This window comes from Hemitrygon akajei, chromosome 25 (genome assembly GCF_048418815.1).
Source record: "Hemitrygon akajei chromosome 25, sHemAka1.3, whole genome shotgun sequence".
Classification (NCBI taxonomy): domain Eukaryota; kingdom Metazoa; phylum Chordata; class Chondrichthyes; order Myliobatiformes; family Dasyatidae; genus Hemitrygon; species Hemitrygon akajei.
This window is the reverse complement of record NC_133148.1, coordinates 53,729,617-53,750,373: the sequence shown is the minus strand read 5'-3', so window position 1 is coordinate 53,750,373 and position 20,757 is coordinate 53,729,617. Positions and strand designations below refer to the sequence as shown.

Sequence of the window (20,757 nt, the reverse complement as noted above, 5' to 3'; positions counted from 1 at the left end):
TGCATAACTAATACTAGTACATTAAATTAACTATATAGCATGGAGCAGGTGATGTGTTACTGCTGCGAGATGTGGGAACCGGTAGACCCCATTGAGGGACACGGCGACTACATTTGCAGCAAGTGTTTGTTGCTCGAGGAACTCCAGCTTCATATTGATGAGCTGCAGTCCGAGCTTCAGACACTGCGACACATCAGGGAGGGGGAGAGTTACCTGGACTCCGTGTACCAGGAGATAGCCACACCTAATAGATTAACTAATGTAGATTGCAGTCAAGCATAGGATGGTGTGGCTATGAGTGAGGCAAGTAGGGGAATCCAGGAGGTAGGGCTGGAGGAGATGCAGGCCTTGCTCTTGTCCAACAGATTCGAGGCTTTAACTCCCTGTGAGGGCAGGAGCGGGGACTGTGGGGAGGATGAGCAACCTGCCCACAGCACCGTGGAGTGGGGGGCCATTCCAGAGGGGGGAGTCAATAGAAATGTTGTAGTAATAGGGGACAGTATCGTCAGGGGGATAGATAGGGTTCTCTGCAACCGAGAGCGAGAGTCCCGAAGGCTATGTTGCCTGCCTGGTGCCAGGGTTAAGGACATCTCTTCTGGGCTGGAGAGAAACTTGCAGTGGGAGGGGGAAGATCCAGTTGTCTTAGTACACGTCGGTACTAATGACATAGATAGGACAAGGAAGAAGGTTCTGTTACAGGAATATGAACAGCTAGGGGTCAAATTAAAAAACAGAACCTCAAGGGTAATAATCTCTGGATTATTACCCGAGCCACGAGCAAATTTGGCTAGGTTAAATAAAATTAGGGAGTTAAACGCGTGGCTCAAAGACTGGTGTGGGAGAAGTGGGTTTTGCTTCTTGGGACACTGGCACCAGTACTGGGACAGGAGAGAACTGTTCTGGAGGGATGGGCTTCACCTGAACCGGGCTGGGGTTAGTGTCCTGGCGAATCATATAACTAGGGCTGCAGAGAGGTCTTTAAACTAATTAGTGGGGGGGAGCATTCTAGAGAGCAAATAATTAAAAAGACAATGGAGAAGGTAATGGATGTAGGTAAAAGTGGAGGAATAAAAAGACAGAGTGTGTCAGGAGGGGAAAGAATGTACGGAGATAAGCGTAAAGCTGTACAAAAGGAAAAGGTAGGAAATAAGTGTCAAACATATTTGAAAGTCCTTTATTTGAATGCACGTAGTATTAGGAATAAAATTGATGAGTTGACGGTACAAATAATTACGTATGGCTATGATATTGTGGCAATTACGGAAACATGGCTGCAGGGTGACCAGGACTGGGAATTAAACATACAAGGGTATTCGACAATTAGGAGAGACAGGCAAGAAGGAAAAGGAGGTGGGGTGGCTATGTTAATAAAGCAATAAATCACTGCAATAAAGCGAAATGATATTGGCTCAAAGGATCAGGATAACGAAACAATTTGGGTAGAAATAGGAAATAGTAAAGGGAAAAAAGCAGTGGTGGGAGTAGTCTATAGGCCTCCAAACAGCTGTAACTCAGTTGGTCGGAGCATAAATCAGGAAATAGTTGGGGCTTGTAAGAAGGGAACAGCTATAATTATGGGGGATTTTAACTTTCATATTGACTGGACTAATCAAGTCGGACACGGCAGCCTTGAAGAAGAGTTTATTGAGTGTATTCGGGATGGGTTCCTTGAACAATACGTTACTGAGCCGACAAGGGGGCAAGCAGTCTTAGATCTGGTCCTGTGTAATGAGACAGGACTAATAAAAAATGTCCTAGTAAAGGATCCCCTTGGAATGAGTGACCATAACATGGTTGAATTCCATATTCAATTAAAGGATGAGAGGGTTGGATCTCAAACAAGCGTACTGAGCTTAAATAAAGGAGACTATGATGGTATGAGAGCTGAATTGCTTAAGATGGATTGGGAAAATAGATTAAAGGTTAGATCGGTACTTGATCAGTGGTGTATATTTAAGGAGTTATTTTACAACTATCAAGAAAAATATATTCCACTGAAGAAAAAAGGGTGTAAAAGAAAAAATAGTTATCCGTGGCTAAGTAAAGAAATAAAGCAAAGTATACGACTAAAAAGAAAGTTATATAAGGTAGCTAAATCTAGTGGGAAGATTGAAGATCGAGAAGCTTTTAAAGATCAGCAGCAAATAACAAAAAGATTGATTAAGAAGGGGAAGATAGATTATGAAAGTAAATTGGCGAAAAACATAAAAGCAGATAGTAAGAGTTTTTATAGTTACATAGAAAGAAAAAGGGTGGCTAAAGTAAATGTTGGTCCCCTAGAAGATGAGACAGGGAAATTAATGGTAGGGGACATGGAGATGGCGGAAACGCTGAACAAATATTTTGTATCAGTTTTTACAGTAGAGGACATTCAAAATATCCCAATTACTGGATAAACAGGGGGCTCTAGGGGGAGAGAAGCTAACTACGATTCAAATCACCAAGGAAATGGTGCTTGATAAATTAATGGGACTGAAGGTGGATAAATCCCCTGGACCAGATGGCTTGCATCCTAGGGTCTTAAGGGACGTGGCGGTCGGGATTGTGGATGCATTAGTGATAATTTTTCAAAACTCGCTGGACTTGGCAATGGTCCCGGCAGATTGGAAAAATGTTAATGTAACTCCTTTATTTAAAAAGGGCAATAGACAGAAGGCTGGGAATTATAGGCCAGTTAGCCTAACATCTGTGGTTGGCAATCGATAATGTTGGAATCGATAATTAAGGAAACAGTAACAGGGCATTTGGATAAACATAGCTTAATAGGACAAAGTCAGCATGGCTTTACAAAAGAGAAGTCATGTTTGACAAATTTGTTGGAGTTCTTTGAGGACATAACATATAGGGTAGATAAAGGGGAACCAGTGGATGTGGTGTATTTGGACTTCCAAAAGGCATTTGACAAGGTGCCACACCAAAGATTATTACTTAAAGTAAAAAATCATGGGATTGGGGATAATATTCTGGCATGGGTGGAGGATTGGCTTTCTAACAGAAAACAGAGAGTTGGAATAAATGGTTTATTCTCAGACTGGCAGTTGGTGACTAGTGGTGTTCCGCAGGGGTCGGTGTTGGGACCCCAACTCTTTACAATCTATATTAATGATTTGGAGAAAGGGACTAAGTGCAACGTATCGAAGTTTGCTGATGACACAAAGATGGGAGGGAGTGTAATAAGTGCGGAGGACATTGAAACCCTGCAGGGGGGCATAGATAGGCTGAGTGATTGGGCAGACATTTGGCAGATGAAATATAATACTGACAAGTGTGAGGTCTTGCACTTTGGCAGGAAAAATAATAGAGCAAGTTATTATTTAAATGGAGAGAAACTGGAAAGTGCTTCTGTGCAAAGGGATCTGGGGGTCCTGGTGCAGGAAACACAAAAAGTTAGTATGCAAGTGCAGCAGGTGGTCAAGAAGGCCAAAGGAATGCTGGCTTTTATTGCTAGGGGGATGGAGTACAAGAACAGGGAGGTCTTACTGCAGTTGTACCGGGTATTGGTGAGACCACACCTGGAGTACTGCGTGCAGTTCTGGTGTCCATATTTAAGAAAGGACATACTGGCTCTCGAGGCAGTGCAGAGAAGGTTCACTAGGTTAATTCCGGGGATGGGTGCGTTGATGTATGATGAGAGGTTGAGTAGATTGGGACTCTACTCATTGGAGTTCCGAAGAATGAGAGGCGATCTTATTGAAACATATAAGATTGTGAAGGGCTTGATCGGGTGGATGCGGGGAGAATGTTCCCAATGATGGGTGAAACTAGGACTAGGGGACATAATCTTAAAATAAGGGGATGCTGTTCCAGGACTGAGATGCGGAGAAATTTCTTCACTCAGAGGGTAGTGGGGCTGTGTAATTTACTGCCCCAGAGAGCTGTGGAAGCTACTACACTCAATAAATTCAAAACGGAGATAGACATTTTCCTGGATAAAAATGGCATTAGGGGATACGGTGAGCAAGCAGGTAAGTGGACATGAGGCTAGGTTTAGATCAGCCATGTGATCTTCTGGACCAGTTTTCGATAGCTTGGATGGGTCGGAGAGGAATTTTCCAGATTTTTTCTCCTCAATTGGCAACTTGTTTTTTTTTCCCCGGGTGATCACATGGGTTTGGGCGGGATGAATAATAAAATAAAATGGGCGGCATGGTGCCCTGTTGGTTGGCACTGTTGCCTTGTGGGATTCGGTGAAAACTAGAGTTAAGATTGGATCAGCCATGATCTTGTTGAATGGTGGAGCAGGCTTGAGGGGCCGATTGGCCTACTCCTGCTCCTATCTCTTATGTTCTTATGTTGACCCTCTCCACCTCCACCACCCTTGCCCAGCACGACACTGTCGCTGCAGAGTTTGCTTGTTCTCCATTGACTCCCATCAGTTTCCCCGGGTGCTCTGGTCCTCTCCTACACTCCAAAAGCATGTGGGTCGGTGGGGAAGCAGGCCACTGTAAATTGTCTCCAGTGTGCAGGCGAGGGTGGGAATCTGCAGGAAATATATTGGTGGGAACACGGAGAGAATGAAATGGAATCGGTGCAGGATTGAACCCAGGGCATTGAGTACAAGTCACAATGCAATCATTTAAAACTCTGGTGAGCCTGGTGGTGTGTGCAGGTCTGGTCACCCTGTTGCAGATAGGTGGGGTGGGGTGGATTTGGAGAGGGAGCCAAAGAGTTTTAGCAGAGTGTTATGTGGATTAGGGGATATTAGCTACAAGGAAAGGCTGGACAAACTTGGGCTGGGTTCTCTAAAGAGGGAGACTGATGAGTTCATAACTTACACTAACCTGTGTACAAACTCTCATTGTCACAGAAACACGCACATTAGTAAAGCTGAGAAGGGATACAGCATGCTTGTCTTCATTAGTCAAGACACTGAGTTGAAGAGTGGGAAGTTACATTGCAGCTTTATAAAGCTCTGGTTGAATGGCACGTGGAGCATTGCACAGTTCTGGTCAGCCCACGATAGGAAGGAGGTGGATGGTTTGAAAATGTTCTTCAGGATGCTGCCTGGGTTACAAAGCATGACCTATAAGGAAAGGTTGGATAAACCTGAGTTGTTTTCTCTAGAGTGGTTGGGGCTGAGGGAAATTATGATAGTGTTTTTTTTTTCAATTATTATGAGGCATAGTCAGAATCTTTTCCCTGGAGTAAAAATGTCTAAAACCAGAGGACAGGCGTTTCAGGTTAGAGGCTAAGGGGAGAGTTCATAAGACTTCCAATATAACTCGGAGTCCTGCCATGTGCAGAAGTTTGCTGATGACACGGCCATAGTGGGGTGTGTCAGGAATGGACAGGAGGAGGAGTATAGGAAACTGATACAGGACTTTGTGATATGGTGCAACTCAAACTACCTGCGTCTCAATATCACCAAGACCAAGGAGATGGTGGTGGACTTTAGGAGATCTAGGCCTCATATGGAGCCAGTGATCATTAATGGAGAATGTGTGGAGCAGGTTAAGACCTACAAGTATCTGGGAGTACAGTTAGACGAGAAGCTAGACTGGACTGCCAACACAGATGCCTTGTGCAGGAAGGCACAGAGTCGACTGTACTTCCTAAGAAGGTTGGCGTCATTCAATGTCTGTAGTGAGATGCTGAAGATGTTCTATAGGTCAGTTGTGGAGAGCGCCCTCTTCTTTGTGGTGGCGTGTTGGGGAGGAAGCATTAAGAAGAGGGACGCCTCACGTCTTAATAAGCTGGTAAGGAAGGCGGGCTCTGTCGTGGGCAAAGTACTGGAGGGTTTAACATCGGTAGCTGAGCGAAGGGCGCTGAGTAGGCTACGGTCAATTATGGATAACTCTGAACATCCTCTACATAGCACCATCCAGAGACAGAGAAGCAGTTTCAGCGACAGGTTACTATCGATGCAATGCTCTTCAGACAGGATGAAGAGGTCAATACTCCCCAATGCCATTAGGCTTTACAATTCTACCGCCAGGACTTAAGAACTTTTTAAAAGCTATTATTAATGCTTTTTGAGATAGTGATTTAGATGCATATCATATTTTTTACTGAGTTAAGTATTGTATGTAATTAGTTTTGCTACAACAAGTGTATGGGACATTGGAAAAAAAAAGTTGAATTTCCCCATGGGGATGAATAAAGTATCTATCTATCTATCTATCAAATGATATAGGAGCAGAATGTGGCCCATTGAGACTGCTCCATCAATCATGGGTGCTTTTTAACCCCGTTCTCCTGCTGTTGCAGACGGCTGTGGAGAACAAGTCATTGAGTATGTTTGAAGCAGAGGTTGAGGTTGCAGGGAGAATGCAGGAGAATGGTGTAATTCTGCTCTTATGTCTTATAATCTTCCCTGTGACCCTAACAAGTCAAGGATCCAGTTGCAGAGGGCAGTGTTCACTCATAGGTCTTAGGGCTATGTGATAGCTTTAAGATTATCGTAATGAAGGCCATTAGACACAAGGGCAGAGTTAGGCCATTCCGCGCATCGAATCTGCTCCACCATTCGGTCATGGTTGATTTATTTTTCTTCTCAGCCCTGTTTTCCCTGTAACCTTTGATGCCCTTACTAATCAGATCCTATCAACCTCCACTTCGAATACACCCAACGACCTTGCCCTGCCCAAGTCAAGTCGCCTTTATTGTCATTTCAACCGTAACTGCTGGTATAGTACACAGTAAAAATGAAACAATGTTCCTCCAGGACCCTGGTGCTACATGAAACAACTGAAAACTACAGTAGACCACCTGAAACAACAGAAAACTACATTCGACTTCAGACCTACACGGGGCTACATAAAGTGCACAAAACAGTGCAAGACAATAGGCACAGCAAAGGGCAAATTACAATATAATAATAAATTATGTAAATGTAAACAATGTTTCAGCAGAAATGAGGAAAAATTGCAAGGGAGAGGGAGAGAGGGAGGGAGAGAGAGAGAGGGAAAGAGAGAGAGAGGGGGAGAGAGGGGGAGAGGGAGAGGGAGAGGGGGAGAGGGAGAGGGGGGAGAGGGAGAGGGGGAGAGGGAGAGGGGGAGGGGGAGGGGGAGAGGTAGAGGGAGAGGGAGAGGGAGAGGGAGAGGGAGAGGGAGAAGGAGAGAGAGAGAGAGAGAGAGAGAGAGAGAGAGAGAGAGAGAGAGAGAGAGAGAGAGAGAGAGAGAGAGAGAGAGAGAGAGAATGAGAGAGTGTGTGTGTGTGTGTGTGTAAAAGGTGGTGTCAGACTAGACTCTGGGAATTGAGGATTCTGAAGGCTTTGGGGAAGAAACTGTTGCACAGTCTGGTCGTGAGAGCCCAAATGCTTTGGTACCTTTTGCCAGATGGCGGGAGGGAGAAGACTTTGTATGAGGGGTGCGTAGGGTCCTTCACAATGCTGTTAGCTTTGTGGATGCAGCATGTGGTGTAAGTATCTGTGATGGTGGGAAGAGAGACACCGATGATCCCTTCAGCTGACCTCACTATCCGCCGCAGGGTCTTACGATCTGAGATGGTGCAATTCCGAACCAGCCAGTAATACAGCTGCTCAGGATGCTCTCAATACAACCTCTGTAGAATGTAGTGAGGATGGGGGCTGGGAGATGGACTTTTCTCAGCCTTCACAGAAAGTAGAGACGCTGCTGGGCTTTCTTGGCTACGGAGCTGGTGTTGAGGGATCAGGTGAAATTCTCCGCCAGGTGAACACCACGAAATTTGGTGCTTTTAACAATCTCTACGGAGGAACCGTCGATGTTCAGCGGAGAGTGGTCACTCCATGCTCTCCTAAAGTCAACAACCATCTATTTTGTTTTGTTCACATTCAGATACAGGTTGTTGGCTCTGCACCTCCTCTCTGTATGTAACCGTCTGTGGCAACAGATTCAGCAACTTATGGCTGAAGAAGTTCTTCCTCGTCTGTTCTAAAGGATTCTCCTTCGGTTCTGAAGGCCTCAGGATCCTAGACTCTCCCACTACTGGAATCATCCTATCCACATCCACTCTATCAGACCTTTCGGTATTCACCAAGTTTCAAGACTATGAGAGACTCAGATGTGGTTGACAGTATTTCATTCCAGGTTAGGAATGCAAATACTAGTGGGCACAGATTTGATGTGAAAAGTTTAAAGGAGAGGTTCAGGAGTGGTAGATCTCTGGAACTGTGGTGACAGATACAACAGCAGTATTTAAGAGGCTGTTAGATCAACACATGGATGACTAGGGAATTTTGGGATAGGGATCACATCCAGGCAGAAGGGAGTTAGTTGAAATTGGCATCGTGGGCTTAAGGGCCTCTTCCTGTGCAGTACTAGGTTTTGAAAGCGAGTGGTTGATGGGACGAATGGCCTCACACTGTCGGGCTGGGAGGAGGCCCCTGGAACCTCCCCCAGCCTGCCTGCAGGACAAAGCAGAATGCAACAGGGCAAAGCCCCTCCCCAAACTCCCCTCCCCCCCATTGCCACTCCCTCCGACATGCTGGTTACTCCACCAGGGAATCTCCCCCCTCCCCCATCCATTGTCACTCCAGTGACCTGCTGCAAGTGGGAGGTTAGACTGTCTGGAGTCCTAGGTGAGGAAGTAACTGTTGGGTGGGGGCCACCTGCCGACACCCTCCCTTGAGGTTCTGGTGAGAGACTTGCCGCTCGGAACAGCAGCTCCAGCACTGGTCACTCCGCGTCAGCAATGATGCGGAAGTACTGGGAGAGCACCAGCATGATGCCTGGGCCAAGAATATTAGGCACAGGGAGAGACTGGATAGGCTGGGATTGCTTTCCCTGGAGGTACAGAAAACTGAAGCCACACACTACCAGGTGCCAGAACAGTTAGTTCCCTCCTGATTTAATTCCAATTGTGTAGACGGTTCTTGTAGGCCGCAATGGGACATTGATAACTGGGCTGGGAACAGGCAGATGAAGTTCAACCTGGAAAAGTGTGAGTGATACACTTTGGAAACCAGCTAGTGGCCTAGCGGCATCAGCACTAAACTTTGAGGTGAATGGTCCCAGGTTCAAATCCGGCTGGCTCCTTACACTCTTTCCATCTGTGCTGGGTTGAGTGGCTAGCAGCTCGGCATTGTAAAAATGCCACAAGGCACGAAAAGGAACAACACGCTTTGAAGGTCAAACTTTAAGGAAGAATACAGGATTCTTAGCAATGTGGAAGAACAGAGGGATCTTGGGGTCCATGTCCACACATCATACAAAGCTGCCGTGCAATTTGATACGGTGGCTAAGAAGGGATGATCTCTGCCATGGACGGGCATTGGGCAAAATTTCAGTGCTACAGAAATGCCAAACAAAGCACAAAAACATCATCCCTGGAAGAGGAAGAAGATGGGCTGCACCTGAGATAACCTGGAAGAATGACCCGGGACAGAGAGCTCCAGCGAGCTAATAGGGCTGATGGACTTAAGTAATTCAGGAAGGTGGCATATGTGTGTTGGCCTTTATTAGTCAGGGAAATGAGTTCAGGAGTCATGGAGTAATGTCAGCTTTATAAAGTTCTGGTCAGACTGCACTTGGAATACTGTGTTCAGTTCTGGTCGCCTCATTATTGGGAGGACTGGAAGATTTAGAGAGTGCAGAGATTTACCAGGGTGCTGCCTGGATTACAGAGCATGTTTTATGAGGATAGACTGATTGAGCTAGGGCTTTTCTCTTTGGAGTAAAGGATCAGAGGTGACTTGATAAGATTATGTGATGCATAGACAGAGTGGACAGCCAGTGCCATTTTCTCAGGGTGGCAACGGCTAATATGAGGGGGCATCATTTTAAAGTTATTGAAGGGAAGTATGGGGGGGGGGGAAGATGTCAGAGGTACATATTTTATCAAAGACAGGGTGGTCTGTGCATGTAACACACTGCCGGGGCTGGTGATTGAGGCAGAACACTTCCTACCTACCCCACCCCCCCCATGTCATCTACACCCCACCAGGATCCCTCAAAATCCTGGAATCAACAGGCTGCTCTTCCCATGGGGGGAGCGGGGTGTATGGGGAATCACGGACAGCAGAGAAACAGGCTCTTCAACCCACAATGTTGTGACGAACCAATTCAATTAGTAATCAAAAGGCCAACTCAACTCATCCCTTCTGCCTACACAACATCCACATCCTTCCACTATCCTCAAATTCATGTGCTTATCTAAACTTCTCTTAAGAACCTCTAATATTGTCTGTACCAGCATTCCAGGCACCCACTACGCTGTAAAAAAAAGACACCTCTTTTGAAATTACCCCCTTGCATCTTAAATGCATGCACTCTGGTATTCAACTATTCAAACGGGAAAAGGATGTTGTCCATGCCTCTCATAAACCTCCATCAGCTGTCCCCTCAGTCTCCACTACTCCATAGAAAACAACCCGTCTGCCCCTTCTCATTATAGCCGATACCCTCTAATCCCAGCAGCATCCTGGTAAACCTCCTTCTTCTGCACCCACTACAAAGCCTCGACATAGTTCCTATGGTGGGGCAACAAGAACTGTATTCAATACTCCAGATGCAGCCTAACTACAGTTTTATAAAGCTACGACATAACTTGCTGGTTTTCGAACTCAGTGCCTCAACTAATAAAGGCAAGCATACCATATGCCTTCTTAAACACCCTATCAGCGTGTGTAGTCATATTCAGGAGCCGCCAGATCCCTCCGCTCATCAACACTGTTAAGGGTCTTGCCTTAAAGAGACAGTACGCTGTTTAAGTTTAATCTACCTTCACATTTGGCTGGCTTCAACTCCATCTGCCAGGGACTGAACCTCTGAAGGGACTGCTAATATCTGAAGAATTTGGATTCCAGAGCCGGGGGGATGGGGATGCGGAGCAGTACTAGCCTCAGATCAGGAGCGGGGCTGGGACAGGAGGGTAATGGTATATTATTGTCACATGCTCCAAAATACAGTGACAAGCCTGGCTTGCATATTGTTCATACAGATCAATTCATTACACAATGCAGTGAAGTAGAACAAGGTTAAACAATAAAACAGTGCAGAGTAAAGTATAAAAAGTACTGAGGAAGTGAGACACATGTAAATGATAAAGTGCAAGATCAGAATGATGTAGATTATAAGGTCTAGAGCCCAATTAATCATCTGTTCAAGTCTGGTAGAGGTGTGCAGGATCACTGTGGGGTGTAGACCAGGGAGAGGGTCTGAGGAAAGTTTGAACCGGCTTGATAGATGTGTATAAGATGATATAGATAGAGTGGACAGCCAGTAACCATTTCCCAGGGTGAAAGTGGCTAATACGAAAGGACATTTAAGGTAATTGAAGGTATAGAGGGGAGACATCAGAGGTAGTTTTAGTTGAAAAAACAGAGTGGTGGGCGCAAGGAATGCACTGCCTAGAGTGATGGTAGAAGCAGATACATTAGGGACATTTAAGAGAGATAGGCTCATGGACTGAAGAAAAATCAAAGCCTATGTGGGAGGCAAGGGTTAGAGTGATCTTCGCTGAACCCAGGCCGAGGCTGTGGGCTCGTCCTGGCTGCTCTGGGCTTGATGACTGCGGGCTCCGTGATGGATACATCGCTGTGTGCTGAACTGCAGCTAAGGCCGTGGGCTTGTGTCTGCTGACTCACTTTCGTTCCAAATGCTATTTGCTTACTTTCATTGTTTACGCAATTTGTTTTTAAAAAATCTCTCTCTCTCTCTGCACATCAGGCTTTCGTCAGTTTCTTTCTACGGGTTTTTTTGTTCTGTGGCTGCCTGTAAGGAGACGAATCTCAATGTTTGACAATACATGTACTTTGACGTGGAAGTAGATTAAACTGCTGGCAGAACATAGTGGGCTGAAGGGCCTGTACTGTTTTATGCTCCATATTCCAGACTGGGGAGGAGCTGCACCCCGGATCCCGTGTGTGGAGCTGTCCTCGGGGTCCTGCAGACCCGGGGCACTCTCCCCCACCCTCCACTCACACTTGTGTCTATGTGCTTGACAATCTCCTCGATGCTCTTGTGCTGGCGGATCAGGTCGATGGCTCGTTTGGGTCCGACCCCGCGGATCGTCTCGCAGTAGTCACTGCCTAAGAGAATGCAGAGGTCGACGAACTGTGGCGCCAGGTTGGGAGGGAAAATGAGAGGGGGACACAGTCAGAAGGCGTGGACTCCGGGTACTGCAGCAGTGCCAGAACCACCCACCCAACACTGGCAGGGACAAGAAGCAGAGCAGGAATATCAGTCACAAAGCACCAGCCCCACAACCATATCACCCATCTCCACAACCCTCTCGGCCACCCAACCCATTAGCACCCAAGCCTCCCTCTGCCCCAACTTCTTCTGGACCGAGACCTCACCCCTACCTTGCTCTTCCTTGAACACACCTTAACCCCATTCTATATCTGTCTGATCTATGTCCAACCGTTCGCTCTCCACATTATGCATTCCCCCTTGCCCCCAACTTCCTGTACCTCTCCCCTCCCCATCAGATCAGACTGTACCCATGTCCAAATCCCTCTCCACAGCCCCACCCCACCACATCACCTCCCTCGGCCCCCCGTCACGCATCGCTAGCCCCACTCCTCCCTGTACCTATCCCCTGCTTCCCCACATCCCCACGCCCTGCCACTCACCTGCTCTTGTGTCAGCCCTGCCTCCTGCAGCACCTTGTTCAGGTGGAACTCCTGGATGGGCAGCTTCCTGTTAAGGCATGGAGGGACAGTATGAGGCAGGGAGGGAGGGGAGGAGGGATGGGCAGGATGGTGTGGAGGGAGAGTCAACATGTAGTTTATGATGGGACGGTGTAGAGGGAGCCACACTTTGTCTGACCCAGGCAGTCTGCGATGGGACGGTGTAGAGAAGCCTCACCATGTCTGACCCAGTAGTGTGTGATGCGACTGTGGAGACAGAGCGTCCTGTGTCTGACACCAGAAGTGTGTGATGAGACGGTGTAGTAGGAGCCCCATTATGTCTGACTACAGTAGTGTGGGATGGGACAGTGGAGAGGGAGCTTTACTGTATCTGATGCCGGTACTGATTGATGGGACAGTGTAGAGGGAGACTCACAGTTTCAGACCCTGGTAGTGTGGGATGGGATGGTGTAGAGGGAGCCTCACTGCAATGTCTGACAGGATGGCGTAGAGCAGGGGTGTCAAACTCATTTTAGGTCACGGGCCGGATTGAGCAAAATGCAGCTTCATGCGGGCCGGATCAGTCGGACGCGTGCGAACGCAGCTTTCGTTGCTTCCGTTTTTTCAGCCTGCTCTCATGTGTCTCAGTCTCTGCTATAACTACAAAGTGTTTCACTTTACAAATTCCGTTTCTTATGAAGAAGACTGCCGAGCAAGACAGCAGAATAAACACTAAAAACCCTGAAAACCTGGTACATGAATAAACTCAGCATTAGCCATATCATACGCCATAGGCGCTTCGATTACTGGGGCCAGCTTTAATAGTAATTAGATATTATCTCGCGGGCCAAAGATAATACCACCGCGGGCCGGATTTGGCCCGCAGGCCTTGAGTTTGACATATATGGTGTAGAGGGAGCCTCACTGTTTCTGACCCAAGCAATGTCTGACAGGATGGTGTAGAGGGTGCCTCACTGTGTCTGACCCCAGCAATGTCTGACAGGATGGTGTAGAGGGAGCCTCACTGTGTCTGACAGGATGGTGCAGAGGGAGCCTCACTGCAATGTCTGACAGGATGGTGTAGAGGGAGCCTCACTGTGTCTGACAGGATGGTGCAGAGGGAGCCTCACTGCAATGTCTGACAGGATGGTGTAGAGGGAGCCTCACTGTGTCTGACCCCAACAATGTCTGACAGGATGGTGCAGAGGGAGCCTCACTGTGTCTGACAGGATGGTGTAGAGGGAGCCTCACTGCAATGTCTGACAGGATGGTGTAGAGGGAGACTCACTGAGTCTGACCCCAACAATGTCTGACAGGATGGTGCAGAGGGAGCCTCACTGCAATGTCTGACAGGATGGTGTAGAGGGAGCCTCACTGCAATGTCTGACAGGATGGTGTAGAGGGAGCCTCACTGTGTCTGACCCCAACAATGTCTGACAGGATGGTGCAGAGGGAGCCTCACTGTGTCTGACAGGATGGTGTAGAGGGAGCCTCACTGTGTCTGACAGGATGGTGCAGAGGGAGCCTCACTGCAATGTCTGACAGGATGGTGTAGAGGGAGCCTCACTGTGTCTGACCCCAACAATGTCTGACAGGATGGTGCAGAGGGAGCCTCACTGTGTCTGACAGGATGGTGTAGAGGGAGCCTCACTGCAATGTCTGACAGGATGGTGTAGAGGGAGACTCACTGAGTCTGACCCCAACAATGTCTGACAGGATGGTGTACAGGGAGCCTCACTGCAATGTCTGACAGGATGGTGTAGAGGGAGCCACACTGTGTCTGACAGGATGGTGCAGAGGGAGCCTCACTGTGTCTGACCCCAGCAATGTCTGACAGGATGGTGCAGAGGGAGCCTCACTGTGTCTGACCCCAGCAATGTCTGACAGGATGGTGCAGAGGGAGCCTCACTGTGTCTGACCCCAGCAATGTCTGACAGGATGGTGCAGAGGGAGCCTCACTGTGTCTGACCCCAGCAATGTCTGACAGGATGGTGCAGAGGGAGCCTCACTGTGTCTGACCCCAGCAATGTCTGACAGGATGGTGTAGAGGGAGCCTCACTGTGTCTGACCCCAGCAATGTCTGACAGGATGGTGTAGAGGGAGCCTCACTGCAATGTCTGACAGGATGGTGTAGAGGGAGACTCACTGAGTCTGACCCCAACAATGTCTGACAGGATGGTGTAGAGGGAGCCACACTGTGTCTGACAGGATGGTGTAGAGGGAGCCTCACTGTGTCTGACCCCAGCAATGTCTGACAGGATGGTGTAGAGGGAGCCTCACTGTGTCTGACCCCAGCAATGTCTGACAGGATGGTGTAGAGGGAGCCTCACTGTGTCTGACCCCAGCAATGTCTGACAGGATGGTGTAGAGGGAGCCTCACTGTGTCTGACCCCAGCAATGTCTGACAGGATGGTGTAGAGGGAGCCTCACTGTGTCTGACAGGATGGGGTAGAGGGAGCCTCACTGTGTCTGACCCCAGCAATGTCCGACAGGATGGTGTAGAGGGAGCCTCACTGTGTCTGACAGGATGGTGTAGAGGGAGCCTCACTGTGTCTGACCCCAACAATGCTGACAGGATGGTGTAGAGGGATCCTCATGGTGTCTGACCCCAGCAATGTCTGACAGGATGGTGTAGAGGGAGCCTCACTGTGTCTGACCCCAGCAATGTCTGACAGGATGGTGTAGAGGGAGCATCACTGTGTCTGACAGGATGGTGTAGAGGGAGCCTCACTGTGTCTGACCCCAGCAATGTCTGACAGGATGGTGTAGAGGGAGCATCACTGTGTCTGACAGGAAGGTGTAGAGGGAGCCTCACTGTGTCTGACCCCAGCAATGTCTACAGGATGGTGCAGAGGGAGCCTCACTGTGTCTGACAGGATGGTGTTGAGGGAGCCTCACTGTGTCTGACCCGAGCAATCTCTGACAGGATGGTGTAGAGGGAGCCTCACTGTGTCTGACAGGATGGTGTAGAGGGAGCCTCACTGTGTCTGACCCCAGCAATGTCTGACAGGATGGTGTAGTGGAAGCCTCACTGTGTCTGACAGGATGGTGTAGAGGGAGCCTCACTGTGTCTGACAGGATGGTGTAGAGGGAGCCTCACTGTGTCTGACCCCAACAATGTCTGACAGGATGGTGTAGAGGGAGCCTCACTGTGTCTGACCCCAGCAATGTCTGACAGGATGGTGTAGAGGGAGCCTCACTATGTCAGACAGGATGGTGTAGAGGGAGCCTCACTGTGTCTGACCACAGCAATGTCTGACAGGATGGTGTAGAATGAGCCTCACTGTGTCTGACTCAGGAAGTGTGTGATGGGACGGTGTATAAAGAGCCTCATTGCGTCCGACTCTGGAAATCTGATGGGGCAGCATAGAAGGAGTCTCACTGTGTTTCACTCCATTACTTTGTGATGAGATGGTGTGTAGGGAGCCTCACTGTGTCTGACTCCCCTAGTGTGTGATGGGACGGTGTAGAGGGAGCCTCACTGTGTCTGACTCCGCTAGTGTGTGTTGGGACAGTGTAGAGGGAGTCTCACTGTATCTAAGGAAGAGTGTGATGGAATGGTGTAGAATTACCCTCATGTCTCTGATCCCAGTGGTATGCGAAGGGACAGAATATGGGATGCTTCACTCTGTCTGACCGTGGAAGTGTGTGACACAGTGGATGGAGCCTCAATGTGCCTGACTCCGGAAGTGAGCGATGGGACGGTGTTCAGTGAGCCAAGGTCTCTGACCCTGTCAGCTTATGTTGGGATGGTATCGATCAGGCCTCACTGCGTCTCATCCCGACGGTGTACAGGGGGCCTCATCGAGTCTGACCATGGTAGTTTGGGATGGGACAGTGTAGAAAGAGCCTCACTGTTTCTGACTCCAGTAGCATGTGAAGGGACGGTGTAGAGGAAGCCTCAATGTGTCTGACTCAGTCAGTATTTGATGGGATGGTATAGAGGGAGCCTGTGACTGATGGGACAGTGTATAGGGAGCCTCTCTGTTTCTGACCCTGGAATGTGAGGTGACAATTGGAAGGAGCCTGAATATGTCTGACCCCAGTCGTGTGATAGGACGGTGTAGAGGGAGCCTCACTCCTGTAGTGTGTTTTGTGACGATGTGGAGGAAGCCTCAATGTGCCTGACCCTGGAAGTCTGAGATGGGATGGTGTAGATGGAGTCTCTCTGGGCCTGATGTGTATGGAAAGGTGGAGAGGGAGCCTCCTGTATCTGACCCCATTAGTCTGTGATGGGATGGTGTATAGGGAGCCACACTGCAATGTCTGACAGGATGGTGTAGAGGGAGCCTCACTGTGTCTGACAGGATGGTGTAGAGGGAGCCTCACTGTGTCTGAACCCAGCAATGTCTGACAGGATGGTGTAGAGGGAGCATCACTGTGTCTGACAGGATGGTGTAGAGGGAGCCTCACTGTGTCTGACCCCAGCAATGTCTGACAGGATGGTGCAGAGGGAGCCTCACTGTGTCTGACCCGAGCAATCTCTGACAGGATGGTGTAGAGGGAGCCTCACTGTGTCTGACAGGATGGTGTAGAGGGAACCTCACTGTGTCTGACCCCAGCAATGTCCGACAGGATGGTGTAGAGGGAGCCTCACTGTGTCTGAACCCAGCAATGTCTGACAGGATGGTGTAGAGGGAGCCTCACTGTGTCTGACCCGAGCAATCTCTGACAGGATGGTGTAGAGGGAGCCTCACTGTGTCTGACCCCAGCAATGTCTGACAGGATGGTGTAGAGGGAGCCTCACTGTGTCTGACCCAAGCAATGTCTGACAGGATGGTGTAGAGGGAGCCTCACTGTGTCTGACCCCAGCAATGTCTGACAGGATGGTGTAGAGGGAGCCTCACTGTGTCTGACCCCAGCAATGTCTGACAGGATGGTGTAGAGGCAGCCTCACTGTGTCTGACCCAAGCAATGTCTACAGGATGGTGCAGAGGGAGCCTCCCTGTGTCTGACAGGATGGTGTTGAGGGAGCCTCACTGTGTCTGACCCGAGCAATCTCTGACAGGAAGGTGTAGCGGGAGCCTCACTGTGTCTGACAGGATGGTGTAGAGGGAGCCTCACTGTGTCTGACCCCAGCAATGTCTGACAGGATGGTGTAGAGGGAGCCTCACTGTGTCTGACAGGATGGTGTAGAGGGAGCCTCACTGTGTCTGACCCCAACAATATCTGACAGGATGGTGTAGAGGGAGTCTCACTGTGTCTGACAGGATGGTGTAGAGGGTGCCTCACTGTGTCTGACCCCAACAATGTCTGACAGAATGGTGTAGAGGGAGCCTCACTGTGTCTGACAGGATGGTGTAGAGGGAGCCTCACTGTGTCTGACCCCAACAATGTCTGACAGGATGGTGTAGAGGGAGCCTCACTGTGTCTGAACCCAACAATGTCTGACAGAATGGTGTAGAGGGAGCCTGACTATGTCTGACAGGATGGTGTAGAGAGAGCATCACTGTGTCTGACAACAACAATGACTGACAGAATGGTGTAGAGGGAGACTCACTGTGTCTGACCCCAGCAATGTCTGACAGAATGGTGTAGAGGGAGCCTCACTGTGTCTGACCCCAGCAATGTCTGACAGGATGGTGTAGAGGGAGCCTCACTGTGTCTGACTCCGCTAGTGTGTGTTGGGACAGTGTAGAGGGAGTCTCACTGTATCTAAGGAAGAGTGTGATGGAATGGTGTAGAATTACCCTCATGTCTCTGATCCCAGTGGTATGCGAAGGGACAGAATATGGGATGCTTCACTCTGTCTGACCGTGGAAGTGTGTGACACAGTGGATGGAGCCTCAATGTGCCTGACTCCGGAAGTGAGCGATGGGACGGTGTTCAGTGAGCCAAGGTCTCTGACCCTGTCAGCTTATGTTGGGATGGTATCGATCAGGCCTCACTGCGTCTCACCCCGACGGTGTACAGGGGTCCTCATAGAGTCTGACCATGGTAGTTTGGGATGGGACAGTGTAGAAAGAGCCTCACTGTTTCTGACTCCAGTAGCATGTGAAGGGACGGTGTAGAGGAAGCCTCAATGTGTCTGACTCAGTAAGTATTTGATGGGATGGTATAGAGGGAGCCTGTGACTGATGGGACAGTGTATAGGGAGCCTCTCTGTTTCTGACCCTGGAATGTGAGGTGACAATTGGAAGGAGCCTGAATATGTCTGACCCCAGTCGTGTGATAGGACGGTGTAGAGGGAGCCTCACTCTGTCTGACTCCTGTAGTGTGTTTTGTGACGATGTGGAGGAAGCCTCAATGTGCCTGACCCTGGAAGTCTGAGATGGGATGGTGTAGATGGAGTCTCTCTGGGCCTGATGTGTATGGAAAGGTGGAGAGGGAGCCTCCTGTATCTGACCCCATTAGTCTGTGATGGACTGGTGTATAGGGAGCCACACTGCAATGTCTGACAGGATGGTGTAGAGGGAGCCTCACTGTGTCTGACAGGATGGTGCAGAGGGAGCCTCACTGTGTCTGACCCCAGCAATGTCTGACAGGATGGTGTAGAGGGAGCCTCACTTTGTCTGACAGGATGGTGTAGAGGGAGCCTCACTGTGTCTGACAGGATGGTGTAGAGGGAGCCTCACTTTGCCTGACCCCAGCAATGTCTGACAGGATGGTGTAGAGGGAGCCTCACTTTGTCTGACCCCAACAATGTCTGACAGGATGGTGTAGAGGGAGCCTCACTGCGTCTGACCCCAGCAATGTCTGACAGAATGCTGTAGAATGAGCCTCACTGTGTCTGACAGGATGGTGTAGAGGGAGCCTCACAGTGTCTGACCCCAGCAATGTCTGACAGGATGGTGTAGAGGGAGCCTCACTTTGTCTGACAGGATGGTGTAGAGGGAGCCTCAATGTGTCTGACCCCAGCAATGTCTGACAGGATGGTGTAGAGGGAGCCTCACTTTGTCTGACCCCAAAAATGTCTGACAGGATGGTGTAGAGGGAGCCTCACTGCGTCTGACCCCAGCAATGTCTGACAGAATGGTGTAGAATGAGCCTCACTGTGTCTGACAGGATGGTGTAGAGGGAGCCTCACTGTGTCTGACCCCAGCAATGTCTGACAGGATAGTGTAGAGGGAACCTCACTTTGTCTGACAGGATGGTGTAGAGGGAGCCTCACTATGTCCGACAGGATGGTGTAGAGGGAGCCTCACTGTGTCTGACCCCAGCAATGTCTGACAGGATGGTGTAAGAGGGAGCCTAACTGTGTCTGACCCCAGCAATGTCGGACAGGATGGTGTAGAGGGCGCCTCACTGTGTCTGATCCCAGCAATGACTGACAGGATGGTGTAGAGGGAGCCTCACTTTGTCTGACAGGATGGTGTAGAGGGAGCCTCACTGTGTCTGACCCCAACAATGTCTGACAGGATAGTGTAGAGGGAGCCTCACTTTGTCTGACAGGATGGTGTAGAGGGAGCCTCACTGTGTCTGACCCCAGCAATGTCTGACAGGATGGTGTAGAGGGAGCCTCACTTTGTCTGACAGGATGGTGTAGAGGGAGCCTCACTGTGTCTGACCCCAGCAATGTCTGACAGGATGGTGTAAGAGGGAGCCTAACTGTGTCTGACCCCAGCAATGTCGGACAGGATGGTGTAGAGGGCGCCTCACTGTGTCTGACCCCAGCAATGTCTGACAGGATAGTGTAGAGGGAACCTCACTTTGTCTGACAGGATGGTGTAGAGGGAGCCTCACTGTGTCTGACAGGATGGTGTAGAGGGAGCCTCACTGTGTCTGACCCCAACAATGTCTGACAGGATGGTGTAGAGGACGCCTCACTGTGTCTGACAGGATGGTGTAGAGGGAGCCTCACTGTGTCTGACTCCGCTAGTGTGTGTTGGGACAGTGTAGAGGGAGTCTCACTGTATCTAAGGAAGAGTGTGATGGAATGGTGTAGAATTACCCTCATGTCTCTGATCCCAGTGGTATGCGAAGGGACAGAATATGGGATGCTTCACTCTGTCTGACCGTGGAAGTGTGTGACACAGTGGATGGAGCCTCAATGTGCCTGACTCCGGAAGTGAGCGATGGGACGGTGTTCAGTGAGCCAAGGTCTCTGACCCTGTCAGCTTATGTTGGGATGGTATCGATCAGGCCTCACTGCGTCTCACCCCGACGGTGTACAGGGGTCCTCATCGAGTCTGACCATGGTAGTTTGGGATGGGACAGTGTAGAAAGAGCCTCACTGTTTCTGACTCCAGTAGCATGTGAAGGGACGGTGTAGAGGAAGCCTCAATGTGTCTGACTCAGTAAGTATTTGATGGGATGGTATAGAG

General features: G+C 49.4%; 1 protein-coding gene across 2 annotated transcripts in view; it reads right to left on the bottom strand.

Moving 5' to 3' along the window:
• Positions 1–20,757, bottom strand: part of fen1 (flap structure-specific endonuclease 1) — a 141,900-nt gene that overhangs the window by 2,678 nt on the left and 118,465 nt on the right. For both annotated transcript variants that reach the window (XM_073029455.1, XM_073029456.1), the window contains exons 7-8: positions 12,497–12,563; positions 11,844–11,975 (exon numbers count right to left, since the gene is read on the bottom strand). In XM_073029455.1, the coding sequence (XP_072885556.1) occupies positions 11,844–11,975; positions 12,497–12,563 (199 nt within the window). The remainder of the gene's footprint in view (positions 1–11,843; positions 11,976–12,496; positions 12,564–20,757) is intronic.